This window comes from Choloepus didactylus, chromosome 1, assembly GCF_015220235.1.
Source record: "Choloepus didactylus isolate mChoDid1 chromosome 1, mChoDid1.pri, whole genome shotgun sequence".
Classification (NCBI taxonomy): Eukaryota; Metazoa; Chordata; class Mammalia; order Pilosa; family Megalonychidae; genus Choloepus; species Choloepus didactylus.
Genome location: NC_051307.1, coordinates 90,365,632 through 90,384,043, shown reverse-complemented (window position 1 = coordinate 90,384,043; position 18,412 = coordinate 90,365,632). Strand labels below are relative to the sequence as shown.

At 48.1% G+C, this 18,412-nt stretch overlaps 1 protein-coding gene, 1 long non-coding RNA gene and 1 other non-coding gene across 4 annotated transcripts in view; 2 read left to right on the top strand and 1 right to left on the bottom strand.

The window, feature by feature from the left end:
* The window catches only part of LOC119534562, a 45,818-nt gene extending 34,883 nt beyond the window's left edge, over positions 1 to 10,935 (bottom strand). Inside the window, exon 1 of the long non-coding RNA XR_005217058.1 lies at positions 10,449 to 10,935. This is a non-coding gene — a long non-coding RNA (uncharacterized LOC119534562). The remainder of the gene's footprint in view (positions 1 to 10,448) is intronic.
* On the top strand, positions 4,915 to 5,018 carry LOC119510414. Its single transcript, XR_005211917.1, has one exon. It is a non-coding gene; the product is annotated as a U6 spliceosomal RNA (small nuclear RNA).
* Positions 10,936 to 11,824: 889 nt separating the features above from the next.
* The window catches only part of ADCY5 (adenylate cyclase 5), a 152,605-nt gene continuing 146,017 nt past the window's right edge, over positions 11,825 to 18,412 (top strand). The window contains exon 1 of one of the 2 annotated variants that reach the window (XM_037837024.1): positions 11,825 to 13,432. In XM_037837024.1, the coding sequence (XP_037692952.1) occupies positions 12,308 to 13,432 (1,125 nt within the window). In that variant the 5' untranslated portion in view covers positions 11,825 to 12,307. The remainder of the gene's footprint in view (positions 13,433 to 18,412) is intronic. The other variant, XM_037837015.1, reaches the window with a different exon arrangement.

The window sequence follows — 18,412 nt, the reverse complement described above, 5'->3', positions numbered from 1 at the left end:
CCGTGCTTAGCTGTCCTGCAGGGCTCCAGAACTTTGGGCAATTGGACTCCCTGCTCCATAGGGTCTGCCTCACCAGAGTCACCAAACTGATACTGATGAAAAGTGGTGGGTTCTCTGCGTGATGGCTCAAATGACCAGTTCCTGAGAGATGGTTTTATAGTATCAAAAGACGGGCAGGTTTTAGGGTAATGAGCACAATGGCTCAAGATGTTGAAGTTAGAGATGCTGTAATTATTGAGCATGGGCAAATTGATTACATGCTTACGCACAGAAAGTATGTAAGAAAATGGCAGCCTTAATATGATGGTGGGCACAAATTTTAGTATTATAATGAGGTATAGGTCACTTATAGGTTGAAGTTGAAGCTACTGCACACATCAGGCAGGCCAACTTTGGTTAGATCCAGCTTCATACAGGAAGATAGTTTAGGAATTGGGGTGGGTTAGTTCTGGGATGACTCAAGTTCTTTCATTAAGAAACATTTGGGGCTGTCTTTTGTGATCATAATACTCTAAAGTTGAAAAACAGGATAAGGGGGTACAAATGGAGCCGATTACAAGGTTTTTACAATCACAAGATAAAGGTTATATAGTTATACAATCATTATCAAAGATTGGAGCAGCTGGGTTACAGTTGAGTAATTTCAGGTATTTTCCTTTGGCTATTCTAATATACTAGAAAATAAAAGAAATATCTATATAATGATTCAGTAATCTTAATAGTTTGTTAATTCCTAACTTCTCGGTTACAGTGTGAAATAATATGTGGTTCCCTATTTAACCAAATGACAACAAAAGATTTAAAAGTAAATAGGAGTTAACATGATTGCAACAAGACAAAACAACAACAACAAAACAAACTTAACTCTTTCAAAACTGAAAAGACGTTTTCTAAAACAATAAAGGATGATAAGGTCATATGAATATCAGTAAGGATATTATTCTGATAAAATATAGAATCTTTGCTTTCTGGGCATATTACTTAGACGGTTAAGAAAAACCTTTCACAACCTCTTACTAAGAGCAGACCAATAATCTAAGAAAACGTTATTTTAAGAGAAAGACTAAATTCTAGTTTTGTATGAGGATACTGTCTAAGAAAACAAAATATCTCGTAGGCTCATCAAATCTTAGATAAATTTGTTCACGACAAATTAAATTTCTTTTCCATAAACCTTTTATGACTTTTTCTATCTATTCAGTTTTTGTCCTGCACATTACTGCTTCTTATTCTGTGACAACCAGTGATTATACGTTATGACAAAACCACTCCCCTTTTTCATAACAAAGCACATCTCTCATACTTTATATACCTGCATACCTTGTGTTTCCAAAAAGATCTTTGGAGCTGTATTTAAACAAACGTCCTACAAAACACAATTATTCTTAAAATAAAGTTTGTCAGAATAATAACTCAATTTGGTTAAACACAAATTTACATTTTTCATCATCTTAAAGATTGAACAGATATAACTAGCTTATTTTGTCAGTAAACTTGCATAAATTTAGGGAGAACATACCCAAGTAGAATAAAATTGTACTTGTACTGTACTTAACATTGATAATTTAGAAGGCACAGCTGTTTTTATTTAACTTGCAATATTAAACTAGTCTCATTTACCAAAGTTTTATCTGAGTTAAGTGAACTTGAACTTTTTTTAAACATTTGGTTTTAGTTCTATGAATGCTTTTTTTTTCCATTGGGAATATTGGAAATTTGGTTTCTTTAATTCCATTACTTTAGGAGTATTAATTTATACACAAGCATTTATCTTTAAGTCAATTTGAATAGCACTCTTTTAAGGAGATTTAGAAGTTATTTGGTAATACCATGCAGAGGTGGGAAAATATTTTACAAAGAACATACAGACAGATACAAATAGAGAGCTTTATAGCTTTAATCAAAAATCTTTTAGCTGTGAGTCAGACATAAAAACACAGAAACACAGAAAACACAAAAATACAAAACTCACTAGTTTATGTAAACTATTTTAGAGTCTTGCAATTTCTCAGTAGATTCTGAATACCAATTAAAATAGGCATCCTATGTAGCCTAATTCAGGAGCCCCCCCTTTTTAAGTGCACTTCTTTGTTGAGTAAAGTTTCCCATAAGCGCCATTTTAATTCTAAGCTTTCTTTAGTGATATTCTGCCGTTTAGTTAAGTAGGAGCAACTCTGTGCCCCATACCTCTTTGTGTGTGTGTGTGTATTGGATATTAAATATTTTTAATGAAATTTTATTGACATACATTTACATAGCCTATTAATCTTATACATAAAAGATGATGGGATGCAAAACCAAGAAGCAACAGCATCTTCAAGAACATCAACCAGATGCATCCCCCTTTCCTATAATGTCCACATGCCTTCGACATGAACAAGTTAGGATGGTCACTACCTAGACATCCCTGAAGATTGGGAAAGTGATTAAATGAGAGGAAGGGACAGCAACAGACAAGATAGAATTTAACAAAGGATTACGAATACTGAATATGTAATTTTTTTTCTTAGTTGCTGGGTATTGGAGTCGATAGAAGGAAAGAACTGAAATGGTAGAATGTAACCCATAGCATTCATTGGAATTTGCTCTATAGCTATTCGTTAAATTTTAATTAGAAAGTTATCACCTTTCTGTATATATGTTATATTTCACAATAAGGAAATAACTGAAACTATGGTACTATAACCCATAACATTGTTTGAAATTTCCTATATAATTACTTATTAAATTGTACTTTGAAACTTATCACTTTTATGTATATATGGTATATTCCACAATAAAAAAAAATTAAAAAAAAGAAAAGATGATGGGATGCCAGCTGGAGGAGGGTCCTTAGAATTTTGGGATCCATAGCAAATCAGCAGCAAAAGTGCTGTGGACCCCACTGCAGAAATGCTATGAACAAAACCAAAGGGTAAGGACTCAGGTCCCTTACATGACTGTCTTGCTAAGAATAATAGACCTGGTAACTCCTGGATAGGAACTCAGTGAGACTGGAGAGCTCGGACACAGAAAGAGTGGAGGTCGGACCTGAGAGGAACTCACTGACAACTGAAGAGGCAGTGAGAAGGACAGTGAACACAATGGGTTCCAGCGTGTACCATGCCTACTGCTCAGGTTATTTGCAGAGTCATCAGCAGTTTCCTTTGGGTGCCTCCGTGGTTACCAAAATAACAGTTAAAATAAAAACTCGAACAAAATTTGGTGAGACCTCAGAAAGTTTTATTGAATCACTTCATGAATTGAGGAGATTCCAATTGCTACAAGGTAGAGAGGAATTCCGCTGAACAAAGAGAGCAGTGGGCTTTTATAGATAGAATAAGGGAGTACATTGGGAGGAAATTTCATTGGTTAATGCAGACTATATTTCCTAATATGGTCAGTGCAGGTGGTTGCTTAGCAACAAGGAAGCTCACTAGCATAAGAAGAGGAAGGTGGTGATAGCTGGTTGGCTGATTTAAATTTTGTTATCTTGGTGAGCCAGGCATTTACAGGGAATAGAAACTTACCTAGATTTTGGGTTTGCTGACACGGGGCTCCGCACGGGCCCCTCCATGTTGGGCCTACTAGATTTTATTTATCAACCCAAATAGACCCACACCATACCATGTTATAATCAAACTGCTGAATGACAATAATATTAAGTGCTTATTTCCCATTGGAAACCGCAGAGGCAAGAAGGCAGTGGGAAGACGCATTTAAAGTTCTGAAAGCAAAAAATTGCTAACTAAGAGTTCTGTATATGGCAAAACCATCTTTCAAAAATAAGAGAGGAATTAAGACATCCCCAGATAAACAGAAGTTGAAAGAGTTCATTGTCCCTGGACCAGACCTACAAGAAATGCTAAAGGGGTTTCTGAAGGTTTAAAGGAAAGGACACTAGATGACTGACAGAAGCCATTTGAAGATAATGGTAAAAATAATGCCATGGGTAAATGTAAATATCAGTACTATTGCATTTTTGATTTGTAATTCTACTTTTTACTTTTTATAGGATCTAAAAGGCAAATGCATAAATTGTAAAGACAAATCAGTGGGTTTGGACTTATAATTTATAACTATGTAATTAGTGACAAGAACTACATAAAGGTGGGGGACAGATTGGTATAGGAACATAGTTTATGTATGCTCTTGAAGTTAAGTTGGTATCAAAGCAAATGAGATTGTTATAGATTTAGGATTAAATTTAAGCCCCATGGTAATCACAAAGAAAATGTCAGAGAATATGCAAACTCATAAAGACACAAAGTAGAGTATAGGTTACCAGGGGTAGGAGGCAGAAGCAATGGGGAGTTAATGCAGAGTAAGTGTCGGATTTCTGTTTGAGGTGAAGGGAAAGTGATAGTAATGGATGGTGGTAAGGGTATGGCAACATTGTGAATGTGATTAATCCCACTGAGTGGTAAACTTGGGAGAGATTGGGATGGGAAGGTTTATGTTGTATGCATGTCTCCACAATCAAAAAAGAAAGACAGGAAACTAAAGAGATAATGACAATTAAATGCAATACATGGTACTGGATGGGATCTAACAATAGAGGAGAAAAGGCTCAAAAGGACATTATTGGGATGTAAGAAAAAATTGGAATATAGAATGTAAGCTTTATATCAATGTTAAATTTCTTGAACTTGATAGTTGCCCTTAAGGTGATTACATAAGTAAATATCCTTGTTCATAGGAATGTACTTGGAAGTATTATGTGTTCAAGGAGTATGATGTGTGCAACCTATTCTCAAATGTTCAGAAAGTAGATTGATAGATGATAGAGTGATAGGGTGAAGGTGGGAAAATGTTAAAATGGTGGATCTGGGTATCTCAGGGATGGGGGTCTATTGGATTTCTCTGTATGAGTTTGTGTTATTTTTTGTACTGTCCTGTGTTTGAAATTAATTCAAAATAAAAAGTTGAAAAAATGTGTTTGCTTCTGCTGCACATATACTAAAACTGGAAAGATACGGAGATTAGCATGGCCCCTGCGCAAGGATGACATGCAAATTCGTGAAGCGGGCCATATTTTTAAATAAAGAATAAAAAGTTAAGGAAAAAAAAAAAAAAAAAGGCCCTGGGCTGCAAAGGGTCTCCCACCTACCTCCAGTAGCAATTGAAAGAACATATTAGTCACTTCTTTAACTGAAGGCATTAACCACCTCCACTAAAATGCAAATGTCAACACCTGGGAGAGTGGCAGATCCAGCTATTATCAGCCATTTCTACCTCAGCTCCAGTCTGAGCTGTTTGAATATTTCCTGTTCCCTGAGGCCCAGAGCTCTGATGTTTGGGGTTGAGGATGGAGTCTGGAAAAATCTAGGACAGGGTTCCCCAGAGAGCCAATTGCAAACATTATCATCCTTGCTTTCCAAGCCAAGGAAGCCAGAGGTCAAGAGTACAAGGGCTGAGGCTTCTGGTTCCTCCTCAGAGCTCACGGTGCAAGGTGGAGTGGAAGGATAAGACCTCAGCCATCTGTGCCCCAGTGGCTAAGACACCAGGCCCCAAGCCCCCATGGATGACCTGCCCTCAAGATGCCCATTGCTCCAACCAGAGCTACTCTCTGACTTTGGGATAGTAACGAGTTCTTAGTAGGAAAGGTAGGTCATCTAGTTTGAAGTACAGTACTTGCTCTCCAAATGCAAATGTCCAGGGGAGGTTGACACACTTTGTGGAGTCATTTCTACCTAATTGTAGGAATGGGATGATCTTCAAGATCCTTCCCACCCTTGAGAGAGCCTATGGTTCTTAGAGTTCCTTAACTCTTGAAGAATGCATTGCAGGGCAGGGCTCTCCTGGGCAAGACTTTTTAGTGGGCAAAGTTCATTTCTGGTCCCTGAATCCCAACCAGCCTTCATTTTGCTCTCTTCCTTCTGGCTCTGGGCACCATACCCTCCTCTACCCAGAGTCTTCCATTCTATAGTTTCATGGTTTCATTCACCTTAGCAGATTCTCAGTGGTCCCAAGTTTTCCCTCCTTACTCCTCCTAACTCATCCCCACTCCTAAACACCAAAGCATCCTTTCTCTTAATGCCCCAACCTTGGCTGGGTATTAGTGGCGGAAGCATGTAGATTAAACTCATTCACACTGACGTGCTAATGACTGACAGCTCAGGCATAAGGCATTCCATTTCCAGGGGTATCTGCATTTATTTTTGTAAACTGCTTTATTGAGATTAATTTAAATACTGTAAAGGTCACCCATTTAAACTGTGCAAATCAATGTTTTTTGTATATTTAGAGTTAAGCAATCATCACCATAATTTAATTTTAGAGTATTTTCATCACCCCAAAAAAGAAATCTTGAACACATTAGCAGTCAATATACATATATTTTCCTCTTCAGGCCTAGGTAACTACTAATCTTTCTGTCTCTAAAGATTTTCTGCATTTATTTTTAAAGAAAATGATTGTCAGCCCAAAGCACTACTATTTAATGGTGGAATTTTAAGCAGTGTGGGGGAAGGTATTTTTAGTAAGGGGGGTATTACCAGTACCCACTTCTACAAACACTTCATCTAAAAGAAGGCTGGAGGAGTGAAGAATGGAGAAGTCTTGAAAGGTAATTGAGGCACAAGGGAAAAGGTGGCTGGTGCTAGGGAAGGGGGTTGTCTACAGGAGGTCTCCGAAAGGGCCCCTTGTGCTCTGGAGTCTGCAATCCCCACCTGTCAAGCCAAGTACTCATTTCAGAGAGAGGGAGAGTTGTAGTTTGAGGCCTGAGATGATCCGTGGGTCAGCGACCTATTTGATCCTTTCTATACTGGTGCACTTCCGGGAGTTTGTCCTGGAGTTTGAGCCTTTGCCTGCTGTGACCCCACCTTTTCTTGGTTTGCCTCTGATTTTAGGATTCTACCTCTGGCTCACGCAGGGGTTGACCCCCGGGTTTCTTCCTTAGCCCTCTTCTCTCCTAAAGCCTTCTCCAGCAAATGGTGTCATTCCCATTATTATGTTACTCTTGGGGAAATCTACACTTGCTCTGTAATAGTTTTCCAACTGGTTTCCTTAGGCTCCTGGAGCTTACTTTTACCATCTGATTACATTATTGCCAGAGTTTGCCTCCTCAAACATAAGGGACCAAGACACTCCCAGCTCCAAACTCAGGGGCTCCTTAATTGTCTTTAAACTCAAGCCCAGCCCACCTTCCCAGTTTCATCCATTATTGCATGCTTCCTCCTTGCATACCTTACACTCCATTCTGCTCACTATTCCCTGGATGTACCATTTGTCTATCCAACAAATAACTCTAATGCATGTGCCAGGCTCTAGGCTAAGCACTGGGGCACAGGAATGAATTAGACGCCAACTGTCCTCAAGGTATTCAGCAGACTGGGGAGACAGTTCTGTGAATAAATCACAATGATACAATGTGACGAGTGCTATTATAGATAGTTAAGGTGTATTGGGAGCCTGATAGGAATTTGATCTGTGGGGGAAAAGGGTAACCTAGGCTAAGGCATCAAAAGCAGTTCACGGTGGCCAGAGGGCAGGATGTACGTCGGGAAGTGTTGTACCGTGAAACCTAGCACGGAGGAAGAGGTTGTTTCCTGGACAGTGTTCGGTGGGGATGTGACATGATCAGATGGCAGCAGAGCAGAGGGCACATTTGAGGGTAAGGAGGGAGGAGGAGGGAGAGTTGGGAATTTTCCAGGGAAGGAGGGGGAGGATCTGCACAAAAGTAGCAGTAAGAGAATGCAGAAGAAGAGATAATGTGAAAAGAGAAGGGCAGAGGTGGCGGAACTTGGGAACTGGGATAGAAGGGGACGAAAGACCACTCCTCTAAGATCAGGGAGTTCACCGGATGGCAATTCCACCAGTGGAGGGAAAACAGAGAGAAGGGCAAGCTTCTTGGGAGATGAATTCAGCTTTAGACAAATTGAATTTGTGGTGCTGGTAGGTACCAAGGAGCTCTCCAGTGGACAGGGAAAATGCAGATTTGGAACTGGGAGCAGAGGCAAAAGGAAAAAAAAAAAAAAAAGTGGTTTTCCTTTGTCCAGGAAATTCTACTTGCAGGAATTTCTCCTAAGGACATAATTAAGTATGCGTGTTAAAATTTATCTATAAAAATGCTCATTATTTATAACAGTAAAAGAGTGGAAATTTTTCATAAACTGCAATGGCAGTGAAAAATATCTAAGCGTAAGGGATTGGTTAAATAAATCATGCTATATCCATGCAATGGAATTTTATTCAGACAATAAAAAGGATATCATAGATGAATCCTCACTGACATGGAAAAACATCCACAGTATGTTGCTAAGTAGAAAAAAAAGCAGACTATAAAACTTTTTCTAGAGTAGCAGTGCCATTTTTTTGTTTAAGAAAAAAAATAAGGTTAATCATGTTCTTTCTAGGTGGCAAGATTATGAATGTGCTTTTCTTTTCTTTTTTTAGTTTCTCTATATTAAACATATATGGTTTTTGCTATAAGATGATGCCTATTTAAAAAACATGAATAAAATTCAAAGGAATAACCTAGGGCAAGCTCAGGGACTAAAAAGAGGGTTAAAGATGGAACCCAATGATCTTAAACCTCTGGCTGTCTGGCCTCTATATGGGAAGTCTCCTGTGCTGGTTTGAAACTATGTGCCCCAGAAAATGCCATATTCTTTTAATCCATTCTTGTGGATGCAGACCTGTTGTGGGTGGGACCTTTTGATTAGGTTGTTTCCATGGAGATATGACACTCAATTCAAGGTGGGTCTTAATCCCTTACTGGAGTCCTTTAAGAGATCTGATGGAGAGAGAGGGCTTAGAAAGAAAACACCTTGGGAGAAGCAAGAAGGACCCACAGAAACTGAGAGAGCCATTTTGAAACCAGGGCCCAGGGGAAAAGGACAAGCCGACACTGCTATGTGCCTTCCCATGTGACAGAAGAATCCTGGATGCCAGCAGCCTTTCCTCAGAGAAGGTATCTTCCTCTTGATGCCTTAATTTGGACATTTTCATGTCCTTAGAACTGTAAATTTGTAACCTAATAAATCCCATTGAAAAAGCCAACCCATTTCTGGTATATTGCATTTTAGCAGCCTTAGCAAACCCAAACATCTCCTATGTTCTGAGTTTCCCTCCTCATATTTGCTACATGATAGAATGCAAGGAACAGACTTTGCAGTTAGGTTCCATTCCATTGCATACTATGGGCCTCAGGCAAATTTTCTGATTCTTTGTCTCAGTTTCTCAACTTTTTAGTAGAGACAACAACCACTCTCCTCAAAATGATTATATAACAACAAAATAACATCTAGAGACATACTAATAGTTATAAAGATTAGTCCATCCTCCCTCCCTTTCTTTTTACTCATCCTTCCCTACTAGACCCATATTTGACCTCCATAGTCATTTTTGGCCCTCACAGTAGGAATGAATGACTCCTCTCTGACCACCTAAAGTGCTCTGCTTGGATCTCGGTTGAAAACTAACTGCATTTTGCTCTGCAGTTAGTGGCTACCTTGTTTCTTTCCCACGACTGTAAGCTTCTGGAGGGCAGGGACCAGAGTTCGGTGCAGTTTGGTCACCTATCTCAGTATTGCCCAGCCACACAGTGCTTTGCACACAGCGGGTACTCAGTGAATGTTTGTTGATGAAATTCATGTTGCTTTTTAGGATTTAGCTAATCATGGATTACTCAAAGGCTAGATCTCTTAAAGCTTAGCTTTTTCAGCTCTCTCGGAATTTTTCTCCTCCCAAATTGTGACTATGACAAGGCTTATTTTCCTTTTCCCAAAGACATGACCAACGGAGGGGTGGGGAGTGGGGAGTGCTGGCAATGGAAGTTCACTCAGACCTCTAGGCTCCTTGTCAGCAGCTCTGGGCAGAGGGCTGGATGATGAAGGGTAATGTGGTGGCTGTTTCTCCCTCTACTGGGTGGATCTTTGGTCTCTCCACTCCCCTCAGTATTTGAACTGCAGTATCTCCAGCAGAGCAGCTGACAATGGGGAGTTGGGTAGAATCACTCCACTGGCCTAAGTCCTCTGCACCCCAGTTAAACCCTTCTTTCCATCTCTGCCTCTCTATCCTTAGCTCTGTGCAGTAATATCTATCCGGTCATTCTCCTTCCTCCTGTCCCCACTCACTGTCCCCAGCCGGACTTCACCTGGTCCTGGTGTCCATCCTTTTGGCTAAAATCTTGCTAGGTAGGGAATGTAGCCTGCTGATAATCAAAGAACTTTGGCTTGCAATTCAGGAGAACTGTGAGACCTATGGCAAGTTGATTATGCTCTCAAAGTCTCAGTTTCCTCCTCTCTAAACTGGCAATAGCCACACAGGCCTTGTCCCCCGTCACATCATAGCCTTTTTGAAGGGATCACATGAGATAAAAAGTGTGAACAGGCGACGAGTTCTCTGTAAACGCCTGTGCTCTCTGTGGGGTTCTCTCGCCGTTCTATGAGTAAATCACCCTCAGGATGTAAGTACCCACCAAACGCTCTTGACCGCCCCGCCCTGGCTGCATCGGCCTCACCCACCGCATCTCCATCTTTTCTGTCACTGTCTTCCTGCGCTTCAGAGATCCTCAGTGTCTCCATCTCCCCCGTTCATTTCCGGGTCTGGCTCCAGGGCTCCTCTGCCCCCTCCAGGGACTCTAGGCTCCGGTTGCCTGAAGCAGTAGCTGCCCGGGAGCCCCCCGCCCGGCGCGCCCTCCGTTGGCACGGCCGCGCGGCCAGAGAATGGCCCAATAAGAGCGCCGGACCCAAGTCTGACAGCGCAGGAAGCGGCCAATAGAGCCCGGACGGAGGAGGGGGGCGCAGCGCCGGGGCTGAAGTTAGGTTGAATAGTGGGAGAGGGATTAAAGGGGGCTACAAAAGAGAGGAGCTAGGACTGGGGGCACAGGAATCAAAGCGGAGGGGGCTTGGCACGCGCGCCGCCCAGGTCCAGCGAAGGGACCGCAGGACCGGACGCCACTCCAGGCGCCAGGGAGGGAGGGGGCGCGGCGAGAAATTTAGGTGAGGAAGGGGAGCTGGGCCCCGTGCCATCCCCGGGCGCCTTCTCGGGCTGGGCCCGAGGATGCCGGCAGGGCGCCGAGGCGGGGGCCGCGGCCCGGCCGGGGGCGGAGGCCTCGGCTCGCGGCTGTGAGCCGAGGCCGGAGCAGGGCGGGGGGCGGGGAGGCGGTGGGAGGAGGGGATGCGGAGGGCGCTTCGGCTGCCGCGGCGGCTAGCCGGCGAGAAGGGAGGAGCGGCGCGAGCGGCCAGAGCGGCGCAGAATCCGGGGCGTGCATGGCGCGCCCTAAGCCCGGCTCTCCCGGGCTCTCCCGGAGCGTTCCTGGGGCGCAGCGGGTCTGTGGCCAGTTCCTCTCTGCCGGCTGTTTCTAAGCCCCGGCGCCGTGCTTCCCAGGAGAAGCTCGCCTGCGTTCGGGAAGAACGGCGGCGGCGTTGCGCCGGCTTCTGCTCTCCGCCTAGTCCTTCCGCGCCCGGGGCGGGTGGGCCCACAGTCGGCGCGAACGCCCTCCGGGCCCGCGGGTCCCGGCCAACCCCGCTCCGTTTGGAGGTAGCCGAGAGGCGAGAGGGTAAGGGCCGCGCCGCAGGAGTCGGCCCTTGCCCCCGCCCCCTGCGCGGACGTGCTGAAGCCTCGACTCGGCTTTTGAGGGGGCCACGCTCCCACTCCTGCTGCGGGAGGTGGGGGATGCGGGCGACGGCCCCCCCGGGTTCCAGGACCCTCCCCCCGGGGCTCCAGAGCTCTTGCTCCGCCCGCCGCCCCCTCCCCCGTGTTCTCCACTCCCCATCCCACCTCCCCACCCCTCGCCAGAAAATAATTCTGGCTGGCGCCCGCACCTCCCAATCGCTTCCAGTCCGCCGTGAGGCAAGGGGACCCGCTCTGTCTCCGCGCCGCGACCCCCGCTGAGCCACCGCTTCGCCCCGTGAGCCGCTGGGTTCCGCTTAGGCAGAATCTATGAGCGCCGCGCCCGGGCACTGCCAGACCCGGTGAGGCGCCGCCCGCAAGGACACCTCGCCGTCCCGCCTCGTCCGCAACTCTGGCCCTTGTCTAGCTCGACGCGAGCCAGGAATCCAGACGTCCCTCTGCGTGCGGCGCAGCAGTCACCGCTGCCCCAGCTTGGAGCCAACTCCATCTCTGACCTGGGACTCCTGACGCGGCTACTCAGCTACTTCTCACCTCCAGGCAGTGCCTGCCTCCCTGCTCGCCCTCCCGCTGCCCTACTCCTCTGCTCAGGACGGGGGTGCCACGATGCCCCGCTGCTGCGCAGGGTCCCGGGCCGCCCCCGACGTGTGACCCCAGCCTGGTCCCCCTACTCGGCCGTCCTCCCTCCCCTTGGAGACCCCCGGCCCGGCCCCTGGGGGAGGAGGAAGAAGACGACGAGGCCGAGGAGGGGATGTCCCGCTCTAAAAGCGTGAGCCCCCCGGGCTACGCGGCGCAGAGAGCGGCGGCGCCAGCGCCCCGGGGAGGCCCCGAACACCGCTCCGCGTGGGGAGAAGCCGATTCCCGTGCCAATGGCTATCCCCATCCCCCCGGGGGCTCGGCCCGCAGCTCCACCAAGAAACCCGGAGGGGCCGTCACCCCGCAGCAACAGCGCTTGGCCAGCCGCTGGCGAGACGACGACGATCCTCCGTTGAGCGGCGACGACCCCCTGACCCGAGGCTTGGGCTTAGGCTTCAGCTTCCGCTCCAAGTCCGCCTGGCAGGAGCGCGGCGGCGACGATTGCGGTCGCGGCAGCCGCCGGCAGCGGCGCGGCGCGGCAGGCGGGGGCAGCACCCGGGCGCCCCCTGCGGGCGGCGGCGGCGGTTCGGCAGCTGCGGCGGCCGCCGCGGGCGGGACGGAGGTACGCCCCCGCTCGGTAGAGCTGGGCCTGGAGGAACGGCTGGGCAAGGGTCGCGCGACTGATGAGCTGGAGGCCGGCGCCGTCGGGGGTGGCGAGGGGTCCGGGGATGGCGGCAGCTCGGCGGGCTCGGGCGCTGGGCCTGGTGCGGCGCTGTCGTTGGGTGCCTGCTGCCTGGCGCTGCTGCAGATATTCCGCTCTAAGAAGTTCCCGTCGGACAAGCTGGAGCGGCTGTACCAGCGCTACTTCTTCCGCCTGAACCAGAGCAGCCTCACCATGCTCATGGCAGTGCTGGTGCTAGTGTGTCTGGTCATGCTGGCCTTCCATGCGGCTCGGCCCCCGCTCCAGCTGCCCTACCTGGTAGTGCTGGCGGCGGCTGTGGGCGTGATCCTCGTCATGGCCGTCCTCTGCAACCGTGCCGCCTTCCACCAGGACCACATGGGCCTGGCCTGCTACGCGCTCATCGCGGTCGTGCTGGCCGTCCAGGTGGTGGGACTGCTGCTGCCCCAGCCGCGCAGTGCCTCGGAGGGCATCTGGTGGACCGTGTTCTTCATCTACACCATCTACACGCTGCTACCGGTGCGCATGCGGGCGGCTGTGCTCAGCGGGGTGCTCCTGTCTGCCCTCCACCTGGCTATCTCCCTGCACACCAACGCTCAGGACCAGTTCCTGCTCAAGCAGGTAGGGGCCTACGCGGCCACAGGGCTTTAGACAGTGGGGTGAGCAGGCCTCAGCCTGACTCGGAAGAAAGGGGTCTTAGCCTCACCCTCTAAAGTGGCGCAAAGAGCCAGAGATGCGACTCGGCCATGGAGGCTGTGTCAGCTGTGTGATATCTTCCATCTCTTAACCCCACTGAGCCCTGTCTTCATTTACACAAATGCTGCCCTTGTATTATATGTAATGTTCCTGGCCCGGTAAAAGATACACACTAAACCATGGCCCTTCCTGTGAGGATGGAGGAAGGAGGGAAGGTTAAGGAAGAAAATTATATGGAGAGGTCCTCATCCTTCCCCACTTTTGTCTCTGTGTAGGAGGCCCTGGAGGAAAGTGGCTGGACCCTTTAGCAGCCACCCCCTCCTGAGAGCTAACAGCTTGTTTTTTCAGAGTCCTGGGTAGAGGTTTGGAGAGGTGGAGATCCTGGGTGCCCCTTGTCCAGCCTTAAGGAGGAGAAATGAGAAGGCTGCCACCTGTGGAAGGCTGCCTAGCTTTGGTAGCTGGAGATAGCCCTGAACTTGAAGGAGGACTGTTAAGTTTGTTTCCTTTACAAAAATGCCCCAAGCCAAAAAGCTTTATTGGTGGCAAGGAGCCTCTGAGTTATGTGTGACTGGGATTTCCTGGCCTGAGCAGGAACCTAGCCTTGAACTTTCTGTGGGGACTCCTGGTCATTGCTTGTGGTGAGACATTTTTAACCCCTGCTGGGACAAACAGGTAAGCCTAGAACCGTCGGCCCCTGTCTAACTAGTGGCTCCTCTAAAGGCTTCTGGGACAAGGGGTGCTGTCATCCTGAGCTCAGGGAGAGACAAGCCCCTCTGACATCCACATCTCCTGTTGTCTTCCTGATCTGTTAACCCCTGCTGAGCCTGCTTGTTTTCATGCTGCTTGACTGCTGCAGAGTCAAGTGGGCCCTTGCACTGACAAGTCTCTTGACCTTGGACCCTACTGGACACCTCCCATCCCTTTCCTGGTGCCTGATTCCTCCAACAGAACCTCTTCACCGTATGCCATGGTCGTTGCCTTCCCTCATTTACTCTACTTCTATTGCCATTCCTCAGGCTTTGATTGTGTTGAGCAACACATCTTTTTTGAGGTGCTCACCTGTGTCTCTGGCTTCCTGGGTGCCACACTCTCCCATGGGAAAGAGCTTCCAGCTAAGCTTCATCTGAGGTGCTCTGTGACTGCAGGGGTTGGGGGTGTGCAACCTCTCTGGCCCCAGTTCCTTTTCTAGAGTATGAGAGGATTGTCTGTGTCCCTTCTGGTTCCAACAGCTTGGGTCCCAAGCCTCGGCTCCACCTATTCAGCCACACTGGCCTCCCACTCTTCAGTATCTTAACAATAGAGTCATTGCCTCAGTGGAGCACTTAGTTATTGTTCGTTGGTTTTACTCCCATCCAGTGTGAGCTCCTTGGATGCAGGTATCCTGTGGTGTATGTTGTTTCCCTCCTTCTCCTCCGTGCTTTCTCCCTTGCCTGGCAAAGTGCGGGGTACTTGGTAGGGACAGTTGGGTTGGGGTCCAGTGAGTGGAGTAGATGGGTTGTCAATGCTGAGTTTTAAGGGTTCTCAGGAAAAAAAACTTAGAGATCCACTTTGAACTTGAGAGAGAAACCTATTGGGAGATGTTGGTTTAAAAAAGTTACTACTTTTCTAAGTGCTTATATTGGCTCCAGCTCTTTTGTCCCAAGGACCTGTGCTTTCAGCTGGGTGTTGTATCTTTGGGGAGTATTCCTGGCTTGGGTGAGAGGCAAGTTGCCTGGCTGGGTATAGCTTTTCAGGAGAAGGAAGGGATTGTCATTCACATGGAGCAGAGGAGATTTCCAGGATGTTTTGGGGTATTTTCTTAACCAGACTGGAGATATAGGGTCTGTTTACAGCCCCAGGCCATCCTGGATGTATGATTTCAGGAGACTGGCGTTAGACCCCAGGAAAGGAGCTCTGAAGCTGGGGTGCTCCAGCCGCATCTCAGCAAGAAAATGTCACTGCAGCAACGGAACGTCTGCCTGACTGATGCTCCCTTCTAGTTCCTTGGACGAATCTCTCTCCTTTCTCTCTCCACCTCTACCAGCCCCTACCCCCATGCTTCTTTCACCTCTCACAGTCCTTAGACCTTTGCTTGGCTGTAGGATTTTAGGTGGATTTATACTTTTCATGATCTGCTCTATTGAATCCAGCAGAGTTTGTTATGAATGGTCCAAAAGGGAATGAATGCCCCATATCCTTTTATTTGGTTTCAGAGAAAACTGTATTTTTGTTGGTTTGTTTGTATTTGATTTACCTTTCTGACTATGTTCGATATAAAATTTATATTTCTTGAGCAACTGTTGCTAGATGGGGGGTGGGGGGAGAAGGGGAGGATATTAGTGGACAGTCCAGCATTAGCCTCTGCCTCAAGTTACCCCAGAGCAGTGGATGTTTCAGGGTAGCTTGGGTTAGATGCCTTGTCCTTGTCTTTGATGAAGACATGTGTCCAGGGAAATGGGATGGCAGGAAATGCTTTCAAGCACTGGGGCTCTGGGGATTTCCCTCCACGGTGCCTTGGGCACACAGTAGGTCCTCAGCAAAACTGTGCTGGCCTTTTTTCATTTCTGCAAGGCTGGGCCCCTCCCTCCCATGGCCCAGGTGTTCAACAGCATTATCTGCACCTGTGTGTTTTTCCTTCCCAGATCCTCTTATGTTGGGGACTGCCCTTTGCTCCAATTAGGAGAAACATTTGGTTTCCTAACCAGAGAGCTCCAAAAGGCAAGGTGGGGCAGCCCTTCTTTGTGGAGTGATGGTTCCTCCCTTTCTATTTCTTGCTCTTTTTCTCCCCACTCTCTCCTCCACTGCTCTTTCTCTCTCTCTCTTTCTGCCTGCTCCATCCTTTCTTACTTCCTTTCTCCTCCCATCCTCTGGCCCCTGTTGCTCTCTGCCCACCTCTCCTTTCTGCCTCCCTGCTTGTTCTGCTTTACCATCTTACTCCCCATTCGTGGCCTCTGAGCCTCTCCCTCTGTGCTCTTGTCTCACAGTCATCTCTTTGCTGGGTACAGTAGGAGTGTCACTGGGTTGTTTTTTTTTTCTTTCTTTGCCTGTTAGAAGTCCGTCTGCTACACCCATACCATAAATAACGCTCGAGCATCTGCCAAGCGCATTCCTCACTGGTGTTAATAGACTGCGATGATGCCGGAGCCTGTTGCCATGGCAACTTCATTTTTGTTTGACTGTATCCCACTCTGCTACATAAAGCCTTTGCACGCATTCAAACACAAACACGCACGCACACGCAACTATTATATGTGCTTAGGTTTTCAAGATTATTTTGCAGATGGCATCTTTGGGCCCTGTGGGGGTCATTTGGCCAAAGAGAACAATCTCCACTGGCAGTGGTGTACCTCTAGGAGGTGATCATGCACAGAAGAGTCTTTGGAAAAAGTAGAGAGTCCCGCTCAGATTGGGGTATTATTATTCTACGGCCACGTTCAATCTGCCTGATGTGGTTTCTGAGGGGGCGATTCTGACCCATGTGGGTCCCGTGAGCTCGGGACAGCTGTAAGAGACTGCCCTTGCAGTGCCCAACAGATCCATCCCCTCACCTCCACCCTCTCTTTCTTTGGCTCCTTCCTCCCTTCCCCCAACCCTTCTGGAGGAACTCAGTGATTTCCTGCATTTTTCCCTTTGTGCCTCTTTGAACCACAACTGTCACCAGTTGTTCCAGAAATCAGAAAGGCACAGGCGCTGTGTGGGTGATGTTCTGTGGCTGTGAGCACGTGTGAGTGTCTGTAGCGAGGCGGCTGGGGGTGGGGGTGGGGCTGGGATTGTGGACCAAGAATTGACTGCTGTGGCTGCCCAGGGGTGTGTGTGTGCATGGGTGTGTGTGTCCCCATCTGTGTTTGTGTGTCTGCCTGTGGCTGCCCTGCAGGTCGGCAGGGGCGATTGAGGTGCGCCTGGGGGAAGCCTTTGTATTGACTTTGAAAGGAGATCAGTGCAGCTCTGTCCTGTTTATTCTTGGCTGGTGGTTGGCCTGCTGTGGCCATTTGCCTTTCTGATTCTGGACCCTGATCGCTCTTCCAACCTTGTGTCCTGGATGTACATGCCCCCTTTCAGTAGTGACTCTGGGGCTAGAATTGAGTGGTCAGCAACCCTGACCCCACGGAGTCCCACCCTTCCCCTTCAGGAACACTTCCTGCTCCCCAGTGTTCAGCATTCCTGGAGGCCCGGGCCTCCTCCCTCTGGCATTTGGCCGCAAGGCCTCTCTGGTGGGTCACTGTGGCCGCCCGTGTGTGCATGGCTGGCGGCCACCGCCTTGCTGCTCCCTGGGGGATATGGAGGAGTGCACATTTCCACCGCATCGGCCCGGCATCTTTTACCACCAATTACTTCCTCCGCCTCCTACATTTCAGGACAGGAGAAATCTGGCCGCAGTGAACTCTAGCCGCAGTAGCAGGCTGGGTTGGGGGTTGGCTTTGAGTTTGGAGCTGAGGAGGGTCTGCTTGCCTTGCCTAGAGGCTAATCGTATTTGCCAATTATATTTGCTAATTGTTTTTGGTTGTGCTCATGTTGCCTCCTTCTGTAGGCAGCTGGGAGGGGGGTGTTTAGAGGGGAGCAGAAGTGGCTGGGGGTGGGGTCAGTTGAGCAGGGCTTCTGGATAGGGGTCCACTTCTAGACGCGGCAGGCTGTTGCCTTCATCCCCACGGGAAGGACTTCAGGAATGGCGGGGACTCGGCCGAGGAGCGGAGTGCGATGCTGCTGTATTTGCGGGAATGTTCACTGTTAATAATTCAATCTAAGTTTTGATCTGGAGCAAGAGCATGAGATCTGTATGCTGGGGAACACAGAACAGTGTGTTCATGCTTGTCTGTAAAGAGGAAGCAGACAGTGTGCTAAACCCCATGCACGGAAACCTGCCCAGCCTCACAGAGGAGTTTTGAAAACGAGCCTAGAAGACCTGGAGAGAAGCCTTCCTGTGCAGAC